Source organism: Hemitrygon akajei, chromosome 19 (genome assembly GCF_048418815.1).
Source record: "Hemitrygon akajei chromosome 19, sHemAka1.3, whole genome shotgun sequence".
NCBI classification, from domain to species: Eukaryota; Metazoa; Chordata; class Chondrichthyes; order Myliobatiformes; family Dasyatidae; genus Hemitrygon; species Hemitrygon akajei.
In genome coordinates, this window is record NC_133142.1 from 22,954,542 (window position 1) to 22,975,143 (window position 20,602).

At 41.0% G+C, this 20,602-nt stretch overlaps 1 protein-coding gene across 2 annotated transcripts in view; it reads right to left on the bottom strand.

Moving 5' to 3' along the window:
• il17rd (interleukin 17 receptor D) overlaps positions 1 to 20,602 on the bottom strand; it is a 115,207-nt gene that overhangs the window by 61,477 nt on the left and 33,128 nt on the right. For both annotated transcript variants that reach the window (XM_073072235.1, XM_073072236.1), the window contains one exon: positions 447 to 483. In XM_073072235.1, the coding sequence (XP_072928336.1) occupies positions 447 to 483 (37 nt within the window). The remainder of the gene's footprint in view (positions 1 to 446; positions 484 to 20,602) is intronic.

Sequence of the window (20,602 nt, forward strand, 5' to 3'; positions counted from 1 at the left end):
TTTTTAACTCATGAGTGACTGGAATGTGCTGCCTGATATGCTGATAGAGACAAATACATTAGAGGGTTTAAGAGATGTTTGGATAGGCACATGGACGTAAGGAAGATGGAGGGTTATGGACATTCTGTAGATTGGAGGGATAGTGTTTGGGTGTTTTTGATTTGCTTTTGAGCTGGTTTAGCACAACACTGTGGGCTGAATGGCCTGTTCCTGTGCTGTACTCTTCTGTGCTCTATGTTCTGAAGATAACAGTGAGAGCTTTTTTTTTGATTGAACAGTCTGTGGGTACCATCAAGATTCAGTTGAATAATGACCATTAGGATATAACACCAGAGGCTGCATAGTCCACTTTAAGAATGGAGGAACATAGAGGAGCAGGTTGTTGTCGGGAAAAATATTTTTGTTTAACATTCCCTTTAGATAAAATCAGTTTTAACCAGCCTTACCTTCATATCGGAAGCCTGCTGATGTCCTTCCATTATCCTGGAAAATAATACATAAACATAAATGAGAATTAAAAAATACATTTCTATGGAAATGTAATATAAAAGCTGCAGTGTGTTTTTAAAACCTGTTAGCATTTTGATTCAGACATCAGCTTACACTCAACTTATCAAGAACATCAATCCAAATACTGCTTCTGCAGCACAGAAACAGTCCTCTGGCCATGCCAATCATCAAGTGTCACTCATACTTCGTTTTCTTCCCACATTACTGTTAACTATTTTTGTATGTTTCCACAAATTGTAAAGGCAATTTACAGTAGGCAATTAACCTTGAGATTACTGGACTCCAATTAACTGTGCAAACTTATATTCAAGATTTGAGGTTTATTCTTCAATAGTTTGCATTTACTCATTTAGATGCTCATTATTGTATTCCACATGCAGCCTCTTGATTTCACGAACACCATTTCCCTTCAAAGTTTGGCAGTTAAAACAACAGGAACATAATGTTGCTGCAGATGCTGGAAATCCAGAGCAATGCCTACAAAATGCTGGAGGAACCCAGCAGGTCAGGCAGCACCTGTGGAAGTGAACAAGCTGTCAACGCTTCTGGCCGAGACCCTTCTTCAGAACCGGAGAGGAAGGCAGAAGATGCCAGAATAAAAAGTTGGAGGGGGAGGGAAGGAGGACTAGCTAGAAGGCGATAGGTGAAGCCAGGTGGGTGAGAAAGGTAAAGCATTGGGGAAAGAGGAAACTGATAAGAGAGGAAGGGAAGAAGGAGGGACACCGGGGGGAGGTGACAGGCAGGCAAGGAGAGGAGACAAGAAGAGGGAAGGGGGTGGGGGGGGAACAGAATGGTTGGAGGCTACCTAGCTGGAATATATTGCTCCTCCACCCATAATAATATCAATAATCTCAGCCCCTTATTCTATTAAAATCCTTGCTTCATTGGAGATTCACAAATGCATTATACACGGCTAAATAGTTTCATGTCATTTACGTACATCTATCACTACGTGGGAGTTATACTCAACTTTCCCTGGAAATGTACAAATACAATGTGCCCACATTAACATTTCAAAGGCACAACATCAGGTATGAGTAACTGAGTATATGAAAGAAAATTGATGAGATGGAGAAATGATTAAGCAGAACTAATCTGGTTCATTTGCACTCAAATCAGAGACAGGTTGAGTACCCCTTAGCCAAGGTGCTTGGGATTTTGGATTTTGGAATTATATACTGAATAGCTTGGGATCGCCATCATTTGCATCTCTGAATTTATGTGCTACTGGTAAACAGTTAAAAGTTATTACACACCATTAATATAATGAGTGCAGGGTAACAGAAACAGCAGAACAGCAATGGGAGAACACCTAAATCAGCTGTAGAACAGCAAACAATGACAGGCATTCAGCCTCCACCTTCGATGCAGTGGTTTAATTAAAGGGTTACTGCACACTACATTTGTATTCTACTTTTTGTTAAGGCTTTGTGTAAGGTATAAAGACAATCAGCATTGTGGACTTGCTCTGCTCTTAGATTTTCATCAGCCCTGATCCTCCTCGCAAACTCATTAATGAACTTTTCTGCAGCTTCGTGATCAGCAGACGCTTCAACATCAAATATAAAAAATGTAACGCTGTGACATTTCTTAAATTTCTGCAACCAGCCTGCTGAATATTCACAATTACCTTCAACTTTCACTCCATCATGATCAGCTTACTGTTCAGCGGCCTATGTTCACCAATGAATCCACTCTTTCAATACACAATCGAGATCTTAATTTCTCTCTTTATGCAGTGCTTTTCTATTTTCCATTAACTTCTGTTCATTCCATATGTAATGTTCCACTTCTCAGAGCTGTCTGAGGTGCGCGGAGACCTCCCAGCGCCCGCTGAAATTTTCCATTTCTGACATCATGTCATTTACAGACAGAATCCAAGCATCAGGAACGCAATTGCAAACTGCCATTTCTACCAGCTGATATTTTTTTACCTCAACCTGATAAATCGTTTCTTACACCCGGAGAAACTGCAAGTACAAAAGCAGGAGACATTGGGTGAGATGAAAAAGTATTCATCAGACAAACTGAAGAGGGAACTGCATCTGCTTAAGCTTTAGCACACTTTTCTCTAATTAAGTGAGTGTAATTAGAGGGCAATTTTTTTGTGAACACCCCCATGCAAGCTGTGAACTCCAACATAACCTTCATATCTAATGCATGCTTTCAATTAGAAGGCATCTGTTCCTGATTTCATTTTATACAAGGTAAATCTTCAGCATTCATTTACACTCTTAGATGACGGTAATTTAGTACATTTCTCCTGGCAACTAATTCTTTACATATTGGTCCTTCAAACCATCATATCATATTTTTGGCTGCAATTAAGATCCTGACAGAGCAGAAGTGAAAAGTCACATAGTAGTTAATTATTACTCCGTGAAGACTCAACAGAGATCTGTCATCCCAGTATGTTCCACCAATTTCCTGCAGAACAACTTCTCACAGAATAGCCTCTAATAGATTGATCTCTAACCACTAAAGCAAACATTGTGCATCAAAAGCAATTTTACATTTTTCCAGAATATTAGCCTTAACTTGTCCACCTGGTTTTGCAAAAAGTAATTGTATGTTTGAAATCTCCAAAAGTAATCAACAATATGATTGCAATCCATTTCAGTTTCAATTTGAATGCTTCCACAGTTTCTTCAACTGATATCATGTCACAGGATATTGCCCGACCACCAAAATATAAGCCAGTTCTAAATCAAATCAATTCTCCAATTGTCAAGGCAAAATTTAGTAATCACCAATTAGGATCTTGTGACATTTGTCATACATCAATGGAATTGCTGTATTCTATTATTGGACTCCGCTTAAAGAAAAAAAATATTTTTAAGTGGCATAGTAATCTATATGGTGAATAGAAAAGGCCAGCAAACTTTTTCTTTTTTGTATCTTTTTATTAATTTTCAAACAAAACAGAAGAAAAACAACAAATACAGAGAGCTTGAGAGTACATAATAAGGCTGAAATACGAATGCAAAGGCCAGCAAACTTAATACCAAATTACAAGTTATCAACCAAGCGTCTGCATAGCATCTACCCAACAATATGAAAATTAAGCCAGGTAGACCCTTCCAAATTAATGCAGGAAAAGTCAGGTCAAAGAAGTTTATAGGCTGCTCTCAAATTTCTTGTGATGTTAACACCAAGTGGGGATGTGGTGGGGTGGGGATACAGCTCTACCAAAGGAGGTGTAAGGCGCTTCTTCCCTCCGCTCGCCTGCAGGTCACCTTTGGGCATGGTGTAGCACCTGCTTAGCCCCCCAATCAGGGTCACGTAAAACACAAGAGCAGGTGGTGGATAGTCATCTGAGCAGCTGGTTCACATCACAATTCCTGGTTACGTGACCACTGATACCAGGCAGACGATCTCTGAAGAGTATTGATAATGGCTGGGGGAGGTCACCCGTCTTGCAAAGACTCTGCCCAGAAGAAAGTGATGGCAAACAACTTCGGTAGAAAAATATGTCAAGAACAATCACGGTCACGAGACCACGATCGCCCTACATCATACAACATGGAATATGACGAGCGAACTACCAAGTGACATTTACTCACCAATAACTGGCTCACAATTGCTCCTCTGGGTTCAGCCAATTCAAACCCTGTTACAGGTTTGTTCCAAACATGGAACAAAGAAAACTCCTGAGAGGAGGGGAGAATAATTCCCTTCCTATAACAGCAGTTTAACTGAGGATGACATCAAGCTGAAGATGAACGAGATAGAAGGACTTTTACCATCTTACCCACCACAGGGAAAAAAAAATTTATTCTTGAAGACCAATAATTTCAGATCTAGGATAACAATTTAACAAGGTTTTCTTAGGGTAACTTTCCAGGTTAGACTACCTTTAGTTGTTTCATCAAAGGTTCTCCCATCATTGTTACAGCAGTGAGGATTTGAACTGATGAATGCATATGAAAATACTGCTCAGTAAGATTCCTCAAATAATGAAACATTTGTCTACTTATATGCAATAGGACCTGGACAACATTTAGGCTTTGATTAAATAATACTCAAATATCTACATTTGGAATAAGGTGGATAAATTAACAGAATCGATAGATGGCAATCACCATATACATGGAGACATTGTTGTAGAATGACCAAATCTGCAAGCTGAATATCCAGATATCTACTGATATTTAGGAAGGTCACACAAAAAGGAAATGTAGTTAGAGTGGCGTTGTTGTAAAGGATGAAATTAAAACAAAATGAGAAAGAATATTAGCTCAGAAAATGAAGATCTAAAATCTGCCTGGTTAGAGCTAAGAACACTAGAAGAAAAGAGGGGTTGTCTACAGGCCTGTAAGCAAGGGTGGTAATGTAGGGACAGAATCACAGAAAATTAAAAATACACTAACGAGCAAAATAGCAATCATAGTAACTTAATCCTTCATGTCAAACCAAATTGACAATAATACCACCAAGGCTAAATTACTGGAGTACGCACAGACATTGCCAAAGATTTTTTAGGACAGGGACAGTTTGAATAGGTAAGGATTATATTCTCTGGAGGGGAGATCTTGGAGAATACACAGAATTATGAGGGATGTAAATAGGGTGAATGCTTTCAGGCTTTTTCCCTTCAGGGTGGGTGAGACCAGAACTAGAAGTCACGGGTGGAAGGTAAAACACTTAAATGGAATCCACAGTGAACCTACTAAATTCAGAGGGTAGTTCGGGTCTGGAATGAGCTGCCAGTGGACATAGTAGCTGCTGGTTCCAAATGTAACAGTTAAGAGAAGTCACTGGAGCAGAAATATTCTCTGTCACTTAGTAAGATCATGGCTGATCTGATAACCTCAACTCCGCATGTCCATGCAGTCACGGTAACGTTTCATTCCTTCGCTTATCATACTGTCTCAAAAATATTCAGAAACCCCACTTCCACTCTAAGAAACAAAGTCCAAAACCTCATGAGCTTCAGCGAAAAACATTATCTCCATCTTAAACAGATAAACAAAATCCATATTTCTGGTATGCAAAGCATCTGCTCTTTATCAACTGTCAAGACTCCTCAGGATCTTTTATGATTCACCTCTTAACTTTAGTAGATACAAACTTGATCTATACAAACATTCCAAATGAGGGGACCATCCAATCCAAGTATTATCCCAGTAAATCTCCTTTGAACTGCATCCAATTGATTAACAACCTGATTAGATTTCAGCATAAGTTGTTATTATGGAAGATCTGCATTAGCTGGTAGATTGATATTATTTATGATCGAAATATATGTGTGTGTGTGTGTGTGTGTTTACACACACACCCACACATATATATACACACAGACAAACGTAACACACAAACACATACATCCACACATATATATATAATATGCAATTTGAGGTCACTAACACTGTTGAGTGATCACTGACCTCAACATTAACTGTTTATCTTTACACAAATGCTGCTCAAGTCAGGTGATAGCCCAACATAGACATTCTCCAATTTACTCCTTCAGATTCAAACTTTATAACTCGTAAAAACAAAGCTTTGCTATATTAACAAAATTTTATTAGACTGCATGCAAAAATAAAATCCTGCCTTGCACTATAGAGACAATTTATTTCACTGAATATTTTCCTAAAGTTGGTGCAGGCATTTTTCATTCCAACCTTCATGAGAATAGTCCCCGAAGAGATGCATTATCTGAAGTAGGCAATTAAAGTAGGTCTTTCCTAGTCTTTCCTGTACTTTGTGTATCCTACTTTGACAGAAGAATTCATCAGTCAACACAAAGAACAGAATCAGTGTAGACACTCAGTGGAGATAATAGACTGCCTTCATACAATCCTCCAAATCTTCATTTGCATTCTAACATTCAAGATGATCGTTGATAAATACCTTCAAATTCTTTGTAGTTCCTAACTTCTTGAAGTAGTGGAATTGTTACATTATCACTCCTGGCCAGTCTGAATACTTGAAACCTCAGTGAGCATAACAATTCTAAATCATCTTAAACACAAGAAATTCTGCAGGCGCTGGAAATCCAAAGCAACGCACACAAAATCCTGGAGGAACTCAGCAGGTCAGGCAGCATCTATGGACATTAATAAACAGTCGACATTTTGGGCCAAGATGCTTCTTCAGGACTGAGAAGGAAGGGGGAAAACACCAGTATAAAATGGCGAGGGTAGGGGAAGCAGGACAAGCTAAAGGTGATTGGTGAAGCCAGTTGGGTGGGAAAGGTAAAATGCTGGAGAAGAAGGAATCTGATAGGAGAGGAGAGAGGACCATGAGTGAAAGGAAAGGAGAGGCAACGGGGGAAATGACAGCCAGGTTAGGGGAAGAGGTAAAAGGTGTGGAAGAGAAGAAGGGGAAAAGGGAGAGGAAAAGAAATAAAAGAAAAATTATCAGAAAAAGAAATTGATGTCCATGCCATTAGTTTGGAGGCTACCTAGATGGAATATGAGGTGCTGTTCCTCTAACCTGAGAGCAGCCTCATCGTGGCAGAAGAAGGGCCATGGACCAACATGTCAGAATGGAAATGGGGATAGGAAAAAAAAAAGTTGGTCACTGGGAAATTCCACTTTTGGCAGATGGAGCAGATCTGCTCAACAAAGAGGCCCCAAGTTACAACAGGTCTCACCAATGCTGAGGAAGCCACGTAGGGAGCATCGGATACAATAGACTATCTCCAAAGATTCGCAGGTGAAGTGTTGCCTCACCTGGAAGGACAGTTTGGGGCCCTGAATGGAGGTGAGGGAGAAGGTAAATGGGCAGGTGTAGCATATCTGTCGCTTGCAGGGATAGTACCAGGAAAGAGATCAGTGGGGATGGATGAATGGACAAGGGAATCACAGAGGAAAGCATTGGGTGGTGGGCGGCGGGGGGAGTAATGACGAGTTTTGTACAGGATCCCATTGAAGATGGCAAATGTAAGATGCTAGAGGCCCACTGAAGATAGAGAACATTCTGACAGGCTATATCACTGTCTGCTGTGGAGGAAGGTACTGCACAGGAACAAAAGAAGCTACATCTTAGGTACCAGCCTCCATAGCATCCAAGTCATCTTCAAAGAGCGGTGCCTCAGAAAGGCAGTGTCCATTATTAAGGACCCCCATCACCCAGGACAAGCTCTCTTCTCATTGCTATCATCAGGAAGGAGGTACAGAAGCCTGAAGGTACACACTCAGCGATTCAGTAACAGCTTCTTCCCCTCTGCCATCCGATTCCTAAATGATCATTGAACTCATGAACACTACCTCACTTTCATTATTTCTGTTTTTGCACTATTTAATATGCATATATACTTACTGTAATTGATTGATTGATTTCCTATATTATCATGTATAACATTGGCATCCGTTAGTCTCGTGAGACCATGGATTTGTGCCTTAGAAGGTTTTCCAGTGCACAGGCTGGGCAGGGTTGTATGGGAGACCAGCAGTTGCCCAAGCTGCAGGCCCTCCCCTCTCCACGCCGCCAACATTGTCCAAGGGAAGGGCACTAGGACACAACACGCTGCCTCAGCTGAGGCTCGAACCAGTGACCTTCAGATGGTGGATAAGGCATCGGTCTGGTGATCTGAAGGTCACTGGATCAAGCCTCAGGTGAGGCAGTGTGTTGTGTCCTTGAGCAAGGCACTTAACAACACATTGCTCTGCGACGACACCGGTGCCAAGCTGCTTGGGTCCTAGTGCCCTTCCCTTGGACAACATCGGTGGTGTGGAGAGGGGAAGGCTTGCAGCTTGGGCAACTGCCATTCTCCAATACAACCCTGCCCAGGCCTGCGCCCTGGAAACCTTCCAAGGCGCAAATCTATGGTCTCACGAGACTAACGGATGCCAATGTTATACATGATAATATAGGAAATCAATTAATGGTCGATAGAACACAATGGCAAATGCATTTAAAAAACAAATAGTTGCAGACATCCCACCCTGCAAAAACTCATTTCAGGGATGAAGCACCCCCTGCAACCCCATATTGCTCCCCCCCCCACAACCCCATATTCACCCCCCCCCCCCCAGTTGACCTCCAAGGGTGTATCTATACAGGACATTTGATTATGAAAGAACACAACAATTTATTTGATCACATATTGAAACTATATATATTCCTTGTTGAGTATTTTGTTGGCAGTCTCAATGCTAATGCAAATAGCTTTTCTATTTCTTTTTCAAACTTTCCTTGTACTGTGATGTGGCTTGCTCGGCAGATTTGAACATTTTGTCGGAAGTCTCAACCTCATAGCGGTCTGTGTCAGTTAATTTTGCAGACACCAATCACCTCAACATGTCTTTTACAGTCATGGGCAATAGAAAAGTCACTGTTGCAAACAGTGCAGCGAGCAACACTGTCATTATTTTTGACCCCTATTAGGCAGGTGTACAGTTTAGTGTAGTCTGGGGTGAAGTATGTTTTATATATATATATTTAAGGGAAGGGAGGAGAGAGAGAGGGGAGGGGGGGAGAGAGAGAGAGAGGGGGGAGAGAGAGAGAGGGGAGGGGGGAGAGAGAGAGAGGAGGGGGGAGAGAGAGAGAGGAGGGGGGAGAGAGAGAGAGGAGGGGGGGAGAGAGAGAGAGGGGAGGGGGGAGAGAGAGAGAGGGGAGGGGGGAGAGAGAGAGGGGAGGGGGGGAGAGAGAGAGGGGAGGGGGAGAGAGAGAGGGGAGGGGAGAGGGGGAGAGAGAGAGACTGTAAAGCCCACCCACAGAGAAAACTGATAGGTCTATTTAGCACAAAAAAAGACTAACCAGGAATTTTTCTCTCTCCCCCCTCCCCCTCTCTCTCAAAAAAAAATTGATTTCCGGGATATTGTATATAATTTGCAGGTGTCAGGGAGCTGCTATCAATATACGGGAGACTCCCAGAACTTCCGGGAGAGGTGGGATGTCTGTAGTTGAGTGATGTTTTTAGGGCCCAAGATAAAAGGATATGGAAATATCATTTTACGATTTCAATTTTAATTCATTTTGCTATTAAAACCCAAGTTAATTTGTTTGTTAAACGAATTGTTCTGATGAGGCTTTGGCCTAAAATCTCTGTTCAATTTCTTCTTCCTCTGATGCAGCCTGAACTACTAAATATGTTCAGCCTTTGCCATTTTATTTCAGCTTTTCCACCTTTGCAGTTCAGCTTTCAAAGCTTTAGCTTATTTGGCATGGTTCCGGTGGTTGAGTTGGAAAATTTGAACCTTTATTCCAGGACTTGACGGACTGAAGATTCCACAACACGTTTGCAGGAGTAGCATTTTCTTTGTTACCAGGAATAGATGAATATATTCACTCTCTGGTGCTACAAGCTGCTCAACATAAAACAAGTTTTCAATCGTACCTCAAAGTACCTGGTAACGTTCCAGAGATGCAATAAAGCGCACTATAAAACAGGATCTTTATTTCCAAGGAAAATTATTTTTGTTCATTTTTTCCCTGAAGAAGGCACTGTGGTACATTAGGATTAGGACAAAAATTTACAATTGGCAGAAATCTTTCCGCAGGGATCGTTCCCTCCGCGACTCCCTGGTCCACACATCCCTCCTCACAGATCTCCCACCTGGCACTTATCCCTGCAAGCGTAAGTGCTACACCTGTCCCTACACCTCCTCTCTTACCACCATTCAGGGCCCCAAACAGTCCTTCCAGGTGAGGCAACACTTCACTTGTGAGTCTGTTGGGGTCATCTATTGCATCTGGTGCTCCCGGTGCAGCCTCCTCTCCATCGGCGAGACCCGACGCAGATTGGGGGACCGCTTCGTCAAGCACCTCTGCTCCGTCTGCAACAACAGACTGGATCTCCCGGTTGCCACCCACTTCAACTCTGCTTCACATTCCCATTTGGATATGTCCTTATATGGCCTCCTCTACTGCCATGATGAGGCCAAACTCAGCTTGGAGGAGCAACACCTCATGTACCGTCTGGGTAGTTTCCAGCCCCTTGACATGAACACTGAATTCTCCAACTTCTGATAATTCCCTCCCCCTCCCAGTTTCACTCTGCCTCCTCCTCCAGCTGCCTATCACCTCCCTCATGGTTCCGCCTTCTTCTACTACCCATACTGCTTTCCCCTTACACATTCCTTCTTCACCTTTCCTGCCTATCCCCTCCCTGCTTCCCCTCTCCCACCCCTTGATCTTTCCTCTGACTGGTTTTTCACCTGGCACCCACCAGCCTTCTCCTTCCCACCCTCCCCCCACCTTCTTTATAGGGCGCCTGCCCCCTCCCTCTTCAGTCCTGACGAAGGGTCTCAGCCCGAAACGTTGACTGCTCATTTCCACGGATGCTGCCTGATCTGCTGAGTTCCTCCAGCGTGTTGTGCGTGTTGCTTTGATCCCAGCATCTGCAGAGTATTTTGTGTTTAGAAACCTTCCAGTGCTCCCCCCACTAAAGTTAACCAATTTCTTATTACATAAACTCACCCAATCCCCAGCCATTCTTTGCCACACCCAAATTTCTCTCAAATACATTGAAGAGTTTACTATAGAGCAAGTTCCACTAATGGGATTTAAATGTGTGGGCCAGACCCTGCCGTTTGTGTCGCTTTATATGTTTCTGGTAGGGTATCCATTGCTATATATTATAATACATGGGCCTGCAGGAGTCTCTCTGTGCATACAGACTGGGATCAGCCTTACCCAAAGACTGTAAGACTAAACATGTCCTCAGTGTGTACACACACACACACACACACACACACACACACACACACACACACACACACACACACACACACACACACACACACACACACACACACACACACACACACACACACACACACACACACACACACACACACTTCAGATCCCACCAAGAGACTTGATTCCAAACATTACAAACTCATGTTGAATGTCTTATCTTCTCTCAAGAGTTATGTTAAAGATTCCAATTATAAACCAACGTAAATGCTGCCAATTTTCTGGTCGCCACAATTCTCTGATCTGTAGAGCCAGTTATTATGTCGCTTCACTACTGTTTTGTACTGGTTAGCTATTTTATTCTTATAAAGTGGAAAGTATTAGAAAAAAACCCTAATACAAACAAATGTGGAAAATGGAGTGATCGAACAGATGTCAACTGTTACTCAAAGGAAGGAAGATTGAACTTCACAATTTCAAGTCCACAATATGCCAGTAGTTTTTCTCCCCAGATTATCTTTGAGTGAAACATTTTTTCAGCTAGCAATATGACCGATTATCTCTGCTTTTAATTTATAGTCAAGGGATCTGGGATTTAATTTAGCTCCTGGGGTTTTTACTGGTTAATAAATTTCAACAGCCCATTAGCCAACTAGGTCCAATTTTTAATTAACCATCCCACGAGCTTTATGTGAATAGACATTTTGAGGTACTTGCACCAGTAGTTCCAGCTGCTCTTTCAGCAGGTTTTTTCAAAATGTGGAAGTTATATCTTTCAGATGAAGTGTGAGGGTAATGGCCCATGTTGGATGCCCAGGTGGACTCCTAATATCTCAAGATTATTTGAAGTGCAGCAGCACAGCAAATATTTTTCTTAATCAATACCCCCAAAATTCAAATATTCACCCACTGTTCAATTGGCAACATTCATGTCTTGGAGTCAATAGGTTCAGGATTCAAGTCCTGTTCTGACAACTTCAGCTCCAATGTTGGAGATGCTGTCTTTCAGATCAAACTGCGGGCCTGTCTTCTCTTGGGCAGAAGTTAGCCTCAGTAATTGAGCCAGAGTTATCTATTTTTATTTTAAACAAAATTACTCAGTTACTACTATATTGGTGCCCGATTATCAAATTTATCATATTTTTCACGTACATTAGCAATTGAAGATGTATTAACTGGCTGTAAATATCTTTGGGACATCCTAAAGGGAGTTACATAAATGATAATCACTTTTGCTTTCAATAATTGATCAATACTTACATGACTGCTCATCTGAATTAATTGAAGACAAAAGTGCTGTTAAATAATTATGAGATATGTGAAGCTTTTATCTAACATAATAACAACAAAGGATATTCTTTTACCTTCCTTTCCATTCAAATTCACTTGCAGTGTGTATTCAAATGATTTTGATCTTTCAGGGAATCAAGTTTTCAAAGTACACTGAGGTAAAAGACCAGCCTTGACTTTATTGGATGGTAGAATTGGCACTGTCAACCTGATGGCCTACACTTGCTTCCAAACATTATGTCAGCACTGGTAGTTATAAAAATAGAAACCTGTGAACACCAAGTTAGCTTGGCTCAACACTAATTTCTTTGCCCATTCCCGTATGACCAGTCATTGCTCTCGTTCTTATAATGCAGGTGAAAAGAATCTTATCTTTCACTGAGGCAAACTCAACTCACTAATCAAAAGTTTGACTTCAATAACTTCAGAATTTGCTATACATTTTCTGTAAACTTATTTGAAATCCACACCTATCTAGATTTTCTCTCTCCCATTTCCCCACCCATCCAACATCCTTTTGGCAAACACGTCCTTTGTCCTTGCCAGTCATAGTGTTTCAATTACCTGACTGAGATTACAATTTCCATTCACAATTTCGTCTATTTTAAAATCCTCCCAACCCCCATTCAGCCTCCTAATAATCACTTCTTTTTCCTGACTGCTTCAGAACATAATACCATTTATATTAAAGTTTGCTTCAAAAATGTTTACAGTCATTCTCTACACATGCTGACATTTTTTTCCCTCGGTTCATTATGTAATTTTTTTTTACAGAAGTTGCAATCTTCACATTTGATTTAGTCAACTCTTAATGGATAATTTCTTTTCAGCTTTGATTTAGTGCCTGCTCTGGAGTCACATCTGGGGAACTTTAATTAAACTCAGCTCTTTCTTGTGGATGCACAAACAGTTACAGCTGTATGCATTAATTGTGGTAGAGTTGACCCTCATTAGCACAGGCTGCAATCCCAATGAAATGGTAGGTAGCAACAGTTATTATTCGGCAGGAATGCAATTTGCTTTAATTATGATAGAAAATAGATTTTACAAATAGAATATATTATTTCCAGGATTTAATAGCTCAAAATAATGCCTCAATAGGAATTTAAACATACAGTCAGCCCTCCTTATCCGCGAGGGATTGGTTCCAGGACCCCCAGCAGATACCAAAAAAACGCGAATGCTCAAGTCCCTTATTTAACCTGTCTCAGTACGATGCTCTTTAGAACCCAGCGGAACCCCGGACTTTATTTAACCCGTCTCGGTGCGGTGGACTTTAGGACCCAGCGGAACCCCGGACTTTATTTAACCTGTCTCGGTGCGGTGGACTTTAGGACCTGGCGCAGCTCTGAATCTGCAGTGTTTCTGTTCACGAAAATAATCACGATCACGATTGAAAATAAGGTGGAAGTAATAAAGCGATTGAAAAGAGGTGAAACGCCATTGGTCATTGGAAAAGCGTTAGGCTACAGTCGGTCAATGATCGGAACAATTTTAATGGAGCATGTGAAAGGCCATGCCCCGATGAAAGCTGCAATTATTACTAAGCAACGCAGTGGTTTAATTATTGAAATACATATGTTTCTTAAGTGTTTATATGCATAGAGAGGTAAAATATATACTATATACTAGGAAAAACGTTTTACTAACTGACGCTAAATAATACCGGATGTACCCGTTCCGACTTCAAATCCGACTTAAAGACGGACTCAGGAACAGAACAGAAAAGTCTGTACTTTTAAATCATCTCTAGATTACTTATAATACCTAATACAATGTAAATTCTACGTAAACAGTTGTTAAAACTGTATTGTTTAGGGAATAATGACAAGAAAAAGTAGTCTGTACATGCTTAAACAACGAGTGATGGAGAGAGAACTTCCGGGTTTTCCCGATCTGTGGTTGGTTGAATCCACGCATGCAGAACCCACAGATAAGGAGGGCCGACTGTATATGTGAACCAAGGATGTTTTCTCTTTCCCAGAATTTGTTATTACAGATTGAGGACCCCAATCCAAAATTCCAAAATTCGAAAACCTCTGAAATCCAATCACAAACAAGAGAAGATCTGAAGCCCCTACTCTGAAATCCAGAATTTTTTAAAAACCGCTAACATGTCATAAATGGAAGATTGCCTGGGAAGGATCCTAGGCGATGCAGAGATCTCTGTGTACCACGCAGTTCTGAGAAGTGACCTCACACGTAATGAAAAACAGAAAATCTCAGCAAAAAGTGAAAAAGGAAGATCTCGACTGCGTATTGAAAAAGTGGATTTATCAGCATCAGAGTGAACATCGGCCACTTAACGGTATGCTGATCATGAAACAAGTGAACATCTATCACAACAAACTGAAAATTGAAGGCAACTGGAAATATTCAGTAGGCTGGTTGCGGAAATTTAAGAAAAGGTACGGCATTAAATTTTTAAAATATTTGTGGTGATAACGTGTCTGCTGATCACAAAGCAACAGAGAAATTAATTGATGAGTTTGCCAAGATTGTCATTGGGGAAGATCTAACACACTAAATGTCTGCATCAGTAGATATGTGTGATGAACAAGTGTAAGACAAAGTCTGCTTATCAGCACATAAATTCAGAGTCGGAAATGATGACAATCCCAAACTATCTCATTATGTATTCTGAAATCTGAAATCTACAACTAATCCAGACCAAAGCATTTCAGATAAGCTGTACTCAACCTGGATGGAACCCCAGTTTGGTGAGCACAAACTCCAAGTCGAAAACCAATGACTCCTTTTTTTGTTAACAATACAAATTACCTGCAAATAAACTGTCTGCACCTTTGGAAAAAGGCAGAAATCTGCAAATGCTCAATGCGAGGTGTTTAAATTATGCAAAAGAGTGCAAGGGACACCAGACTGCAGCGTATAAACTCTGTGGAACACTCCTGACCTAATGGCTGGTAAACAGTCAGCAATTTTATATTTACTCACATCAGTCATCACCCAATTCCAAATGCAAAAGTGGCTACCGATCTCTGCTGCTTTGGATTATATTGCATTAACTGTAATTGGATTTTGAATTACTTTTTTAAAAAAAAGGGAATTGTGCAGATGTACACTTTTGCTTCAAATGCTTCACAAATCCTATGTGAAGTTATCATGTTACAGTTTCACCGGTACACAGCTCTAGAAATTAAAGCAAAGAATAAGCCTCCATTAAGCTCGATTATTGGTGGCCGAAGGGTGTAGGGCACAGTAGTGTGTAAAAATCCATCATTAACAGTGCCAAAGCTAGTGGGGCTCATTTAAGTGTAAAAGCACTTCATCGTTTATCAGTGCACTGTAACACATCAAACAGCAGGTGGATATTTTTTACTCTTTGAATCTTCATCTCTTTATTCTTGAAACCAATGTTTTTTTTTTTGTTACTGATCTTTTGCTGGTGCCAGCTATTATCCATTGTCTCAGCAAAACAGAGACACAAGACTACAGACGCTGGAAATATGGAGCTTTACAAACCCACTGACTTCCACGGTTACACTGACTACACCTTTTCCCCACCCTGTCACTTGCAATTCCCTTCTCTCATTTTGTCCATGCTTTCCACATCTGTCCTCAGGATGACATTTTCTATTCGAGAACAAACTGTCCTCTTTTTCCTCCCCCCCCCCCAGAAAACAGCATTCCCCCTCCACTGCTTTCAATGCAGCCCCCACCAGCATCTTCACCATTTCCTGTATGTAGACACCCACCCCTCTGCATAACAGGTTTACGATTCCCTTCGTCCTCACCTACCACCATGAGCCCCCACGTCCAACTTTATCATTCTCTGTAAATTCCATCTCTAAAACAATCCCACCACTAGGCATATCTCCCCTTCCCCTCTTTCCGTGACTCCCTTGTCTGCTCCCCAAGATACTCTTAACCCTGCAACCATCCCAAATGTAACAGCTGCCCCTAAATTACTTCCCTCACCACCATTCAGGGCCCTAAATAGCCCTTCCAGGTAAGACAGCTCTTCTAATGTGAGCGCATTAGTGTCATTTATTGCATGCAGGACTCCCAGTGTGGTCTCCTCCACATCGGTGAGACCCAACATAGATTGGGGGAAAAATCACTTCATCAAGCACCTTCAATGTGTCTGCTGTAACAGCCAAGATCTCCCTTTACACAGCTATTTCTTTTTCGCTCCCCCTGCTCACACTGACATGTCTACTGCCAACCTGAGGCTAGATGCAGATTAGAGGCACAACATTTCATATTCCGTCTTGATAACCTCCAACCTGACAGAATCAACAATGACTTCTGGTAAACCCTCCCATCCACTCCCTCTCCCACTTCGTTTTCCCTTTACCCCTTGTCTTTCCCCTCTTATGCCCTCACAACCTACCCATCCCCACACCTTCCTCTCTCTCTCGGTTCCCTTTTAAGCCAAGGTCTGTTGTCCTCTCCTATTAGATTCTATCTTAGTCAGCCCTCTGCCTCTTCCATCTACCCTTTGCCTCTTCTGTCTACCATTTCCTAGTCCTCACATCATTCCCACTTCCTCGACCCCCCCCCCCCCACCACATCACTTACCTACCGCCCGCCTCTCACCTGGATTCACCTGCCACCCACCAGCTCGTGCTCCTCCCCCCAGCCTTTTATTCTGGCTCCTGTCCTCTTACTTTTCAAGCCTAATGAAGGGTTTTTGGGCTGAAATGCCAACTTTTCATTTCTCTCCATCGATGCTGCCTGAACGCGCTAGAGTTCCTCCAGCACTTTATGTTGACCCATTGTCTCAGCCAAGTGGCTACCCTTCAAAATCCCAAACTAATCAGTTCCTGGTGCAAGCGTAGCTTAAGGTTAAAAAAAGACAGAGGTCAAGAAGAGCCAATTCCACTGTAAACTGTTCCCAGAAATTGCCCGTTTTGAGAATCCTACCACTTCCAGCATTTCCACAGATATCTGCATATTCTAGCATAAATCAGTGCCACACTTAATGCTTGAATTTTTATCCTTTCAAAAGATTTCCTTCACTTAATTCAAGATGAAAGAGGAGAGATTCATTTTAAACAACTGTAAATAACCATTTTAGTCAGTGCATTCCAAAAGATCTAATTTTAAAATACTTAGATTTCTTAAAAAGATAAATTATCTATTTACATTGACAATTACTTAATGAAAGCTAAATTTGTTTTAAACATCCACTTGTTGCTTGTCTTCATCTAACACTGCACTAGACTTCCTCAAATTTCCTTCTAATCTTTTATTATTTTGAAATTGCACTTTTGGTCTTCCCAAGAGGTCAACTAGTACTTCCTGTAATGTGTTGAACCTGATGGATTAGATACTTTATTGATCCCAAAGGAAATGACAGTATCACAGTAGCATTACAAGTGGACAGATACTGTATAAATATTAGAAGAGAAGTAGAAAGAATAAAAAATAAGTTACCACAAACAGTCCAACAGGAGGGGGGGTCATCACTTCCCTGGCTATAGGTTGACTCATTACAGAGCCTCATGGCCGAGGGTAAGAATGACCTCATATAGCATTCTTTGGAGCAGCACAGTTGTCTTAGTGCTTCTCTGTTCAGCCAAGGTGGAATGCAGAGGGTGAGAAACATCGTCCAGAATTGCCAGGATTTTCCGTAGGGCCCTTTGTTCTACCTCAGCCTCCTGTGTGTCCAGTTTGACTCCTATAACAGAGCCAGCCTTTCTAATAAGATCTTCATGGTCATAGCCTGAGTTCATAGCCCATGGATTCAAAGTGGAGGAATGCTTATATTCATACAATCATTTATGCTGTTCACTGCCCAGGAAATGAAAACTAGTTCAAGATTCTGCTCCTGAGCACAATCCAGTGAGTGTGATTAGATTAATGCAAAAGCATCAGGCGAGGACACGATACAGATTTACTCTGCTGCCTCCACAGTCTTTCCACCGTCACTCTCAAGATCACTCATGAGGAATGGCACTTGGGACAAGGTGCCAGAGATATGCAAATTGCCATCCATGTCAACATGGATCCAGGATGACATGCCTGCGATCAAAGTCTAGAACTCCGTAGAGAGTTCAGTAATCCCATAGGGAACTAATCCACTATAGAGCATAGTGGATGATTCATTGATGAACCACCTTGCCTGGTCATCTTGATTCACTAATCAAATCCGATGGGATAACCATCACAGTTGATGATGAAAACTTCTTTTCACAAATTCAGATGATCTGATAGCCGGAATGTTAATAAGGATGTTGATGCAAATGAACCAAGGGGAGGACGTTTAGACTCAGCATCATCTCTATGTGTATTTAAGGAGCATTAAATCTTCGCACCTGACATATTTTAGGTGGTTAGAATTCGGGAAAAGTCTATGCATTAAAAGAAATGAAATTCGTCATCATCTTGGGTTGGAAATGGCAAACATTGTTAGCAATTTCTAATTTCCTTGTACAATAGCTCACCAGTCCATCCTTCATCCCCTCAAAAACATAACTTGAATAACATAAATATAAAGCTATACTACTCTGTAGCTTATATTGCTATTGTAGCAACCTCTTTAAAGATGCTGTCTAATTTTGCTTTCTTTTGGAAATCAGTGCAGGGTTGCTAGGATAAATACTTGAGTTCTGGCTGCCTAATTTAACTTGTTATTACCATGGTGTTAGTTGGTAAAGAGATACAGCTTGTGAAAAAATTGAAGTTACATACACACTACTTTCAAGAATCTAGGAAGGAACAGCACACAGCAGCTGTCAGCAATTTGTGCTAGAAATCAGACATAGTATTTCCACAAGCTTGAATTGATTTTATATGGAGGTATTTCCTGCTCTCTCTGAGCCAGCTTCTGCTGCTAGAGTGAAATAGCAGATGACATCTAGTACAATAAATTCTATTATTTCCCACCAACACACCCCCAAACCATCTACCCCAAACAAAAAAGTGCCTAAAACTGCTTTAGGGACTTTGTCTTTAGTTTCCTGCTCTGAGGGAGTAATGACAATCACAGAAAAGAATGGGGAAAAAAAACAGCAGTCACAATTGAAATGCAAGATATTTTATCCTCAAAGGATTTCACTTCTACTGGAAACCTCAGACGCAGCTCTGGATGAGAAAGTGACTTTACACAATCGAGCATAGCAAGTGACCCAAATTTGGAACTTGCATACCACTATTCACTCCCCATTAATCTGATGGGCCACAGAGAGTCTATGATTTCTATTATATTTTAACTATACACTGCATTAAAGCAGATTGCCGATTTTGTGAACTGTCTACCAGTATCTTAAGAACATTCTTTTTACTGAGTTTTACTTTATTGGCATACACACAGCTGAGAAATGTGCAAATAAAGGTAACAGAAAAGATCTTTGGAAATCTTATACAAACAATGAACGTTACATAATTTGTAATAAAACCGTGCCTAAAAATTACTCTCTTCTGGCTCTGTGCTTCCTCAGTTACAGTCAACAATTAGAATCAAGGGTAGGCTAAAACACAGTCACCTCAAACAACTAATAAAACTTTCAATCCAGCCAACACATCACTAACGCCAGAAAACAAGAAGGGATTTCACCCCCCCCCCCCTCCCCAATTTCCTTCAAGGATGTTATCAACATGCTCCAACTAACCAGGCCAGCTTCACATTGATTTTAACAGGAAACAGAGACCTTCCATAATTACAGTGCTGCTCTTTTTTATGGTTTACTTTTGCTGTTTGCTCTCCTGGATCTTCACAGCTAAACTCTACAAAGATATAAACGAGCAATTTCAAACATATTCTAGATCTAATCATACATTCTGCATGAAGACATTATGGAACTGCATTCTGCATTAGCCAATTAAGTACTAAAGATTGGTGTTTAATTAAAATATTAACCATGTTTTTCTCACTTTCAAATATAGCAAGATTCAATCAGTTCTATATTATTTATGTTTGTATTAATAACATTTCTGAGTGCACACTTTCCAGTTCGTGCAACCAGGCAGTAAATGGTTAAAGTGGCAATTCTGTACAAACAGACATGCTGCTGAGAAGATTAAAAGCAAAGTGCTTCAGGGCAGCTTTCTGTGATGGATGAAGTTGATAAATGCATTAGATTGCTCTATTCTGAGTAAATCAGACAAATTCCTAGATTCAGTCCTTGATTAGCTCTAAATTAGGAGATCTCAGATAAAGCATTGCTCAATGTCTGTTTATTATATGAATGAAGAAACTAAGGTTCTATTCTTCTTATGGGGTAGCATAGTAATATGGCATAGTAGT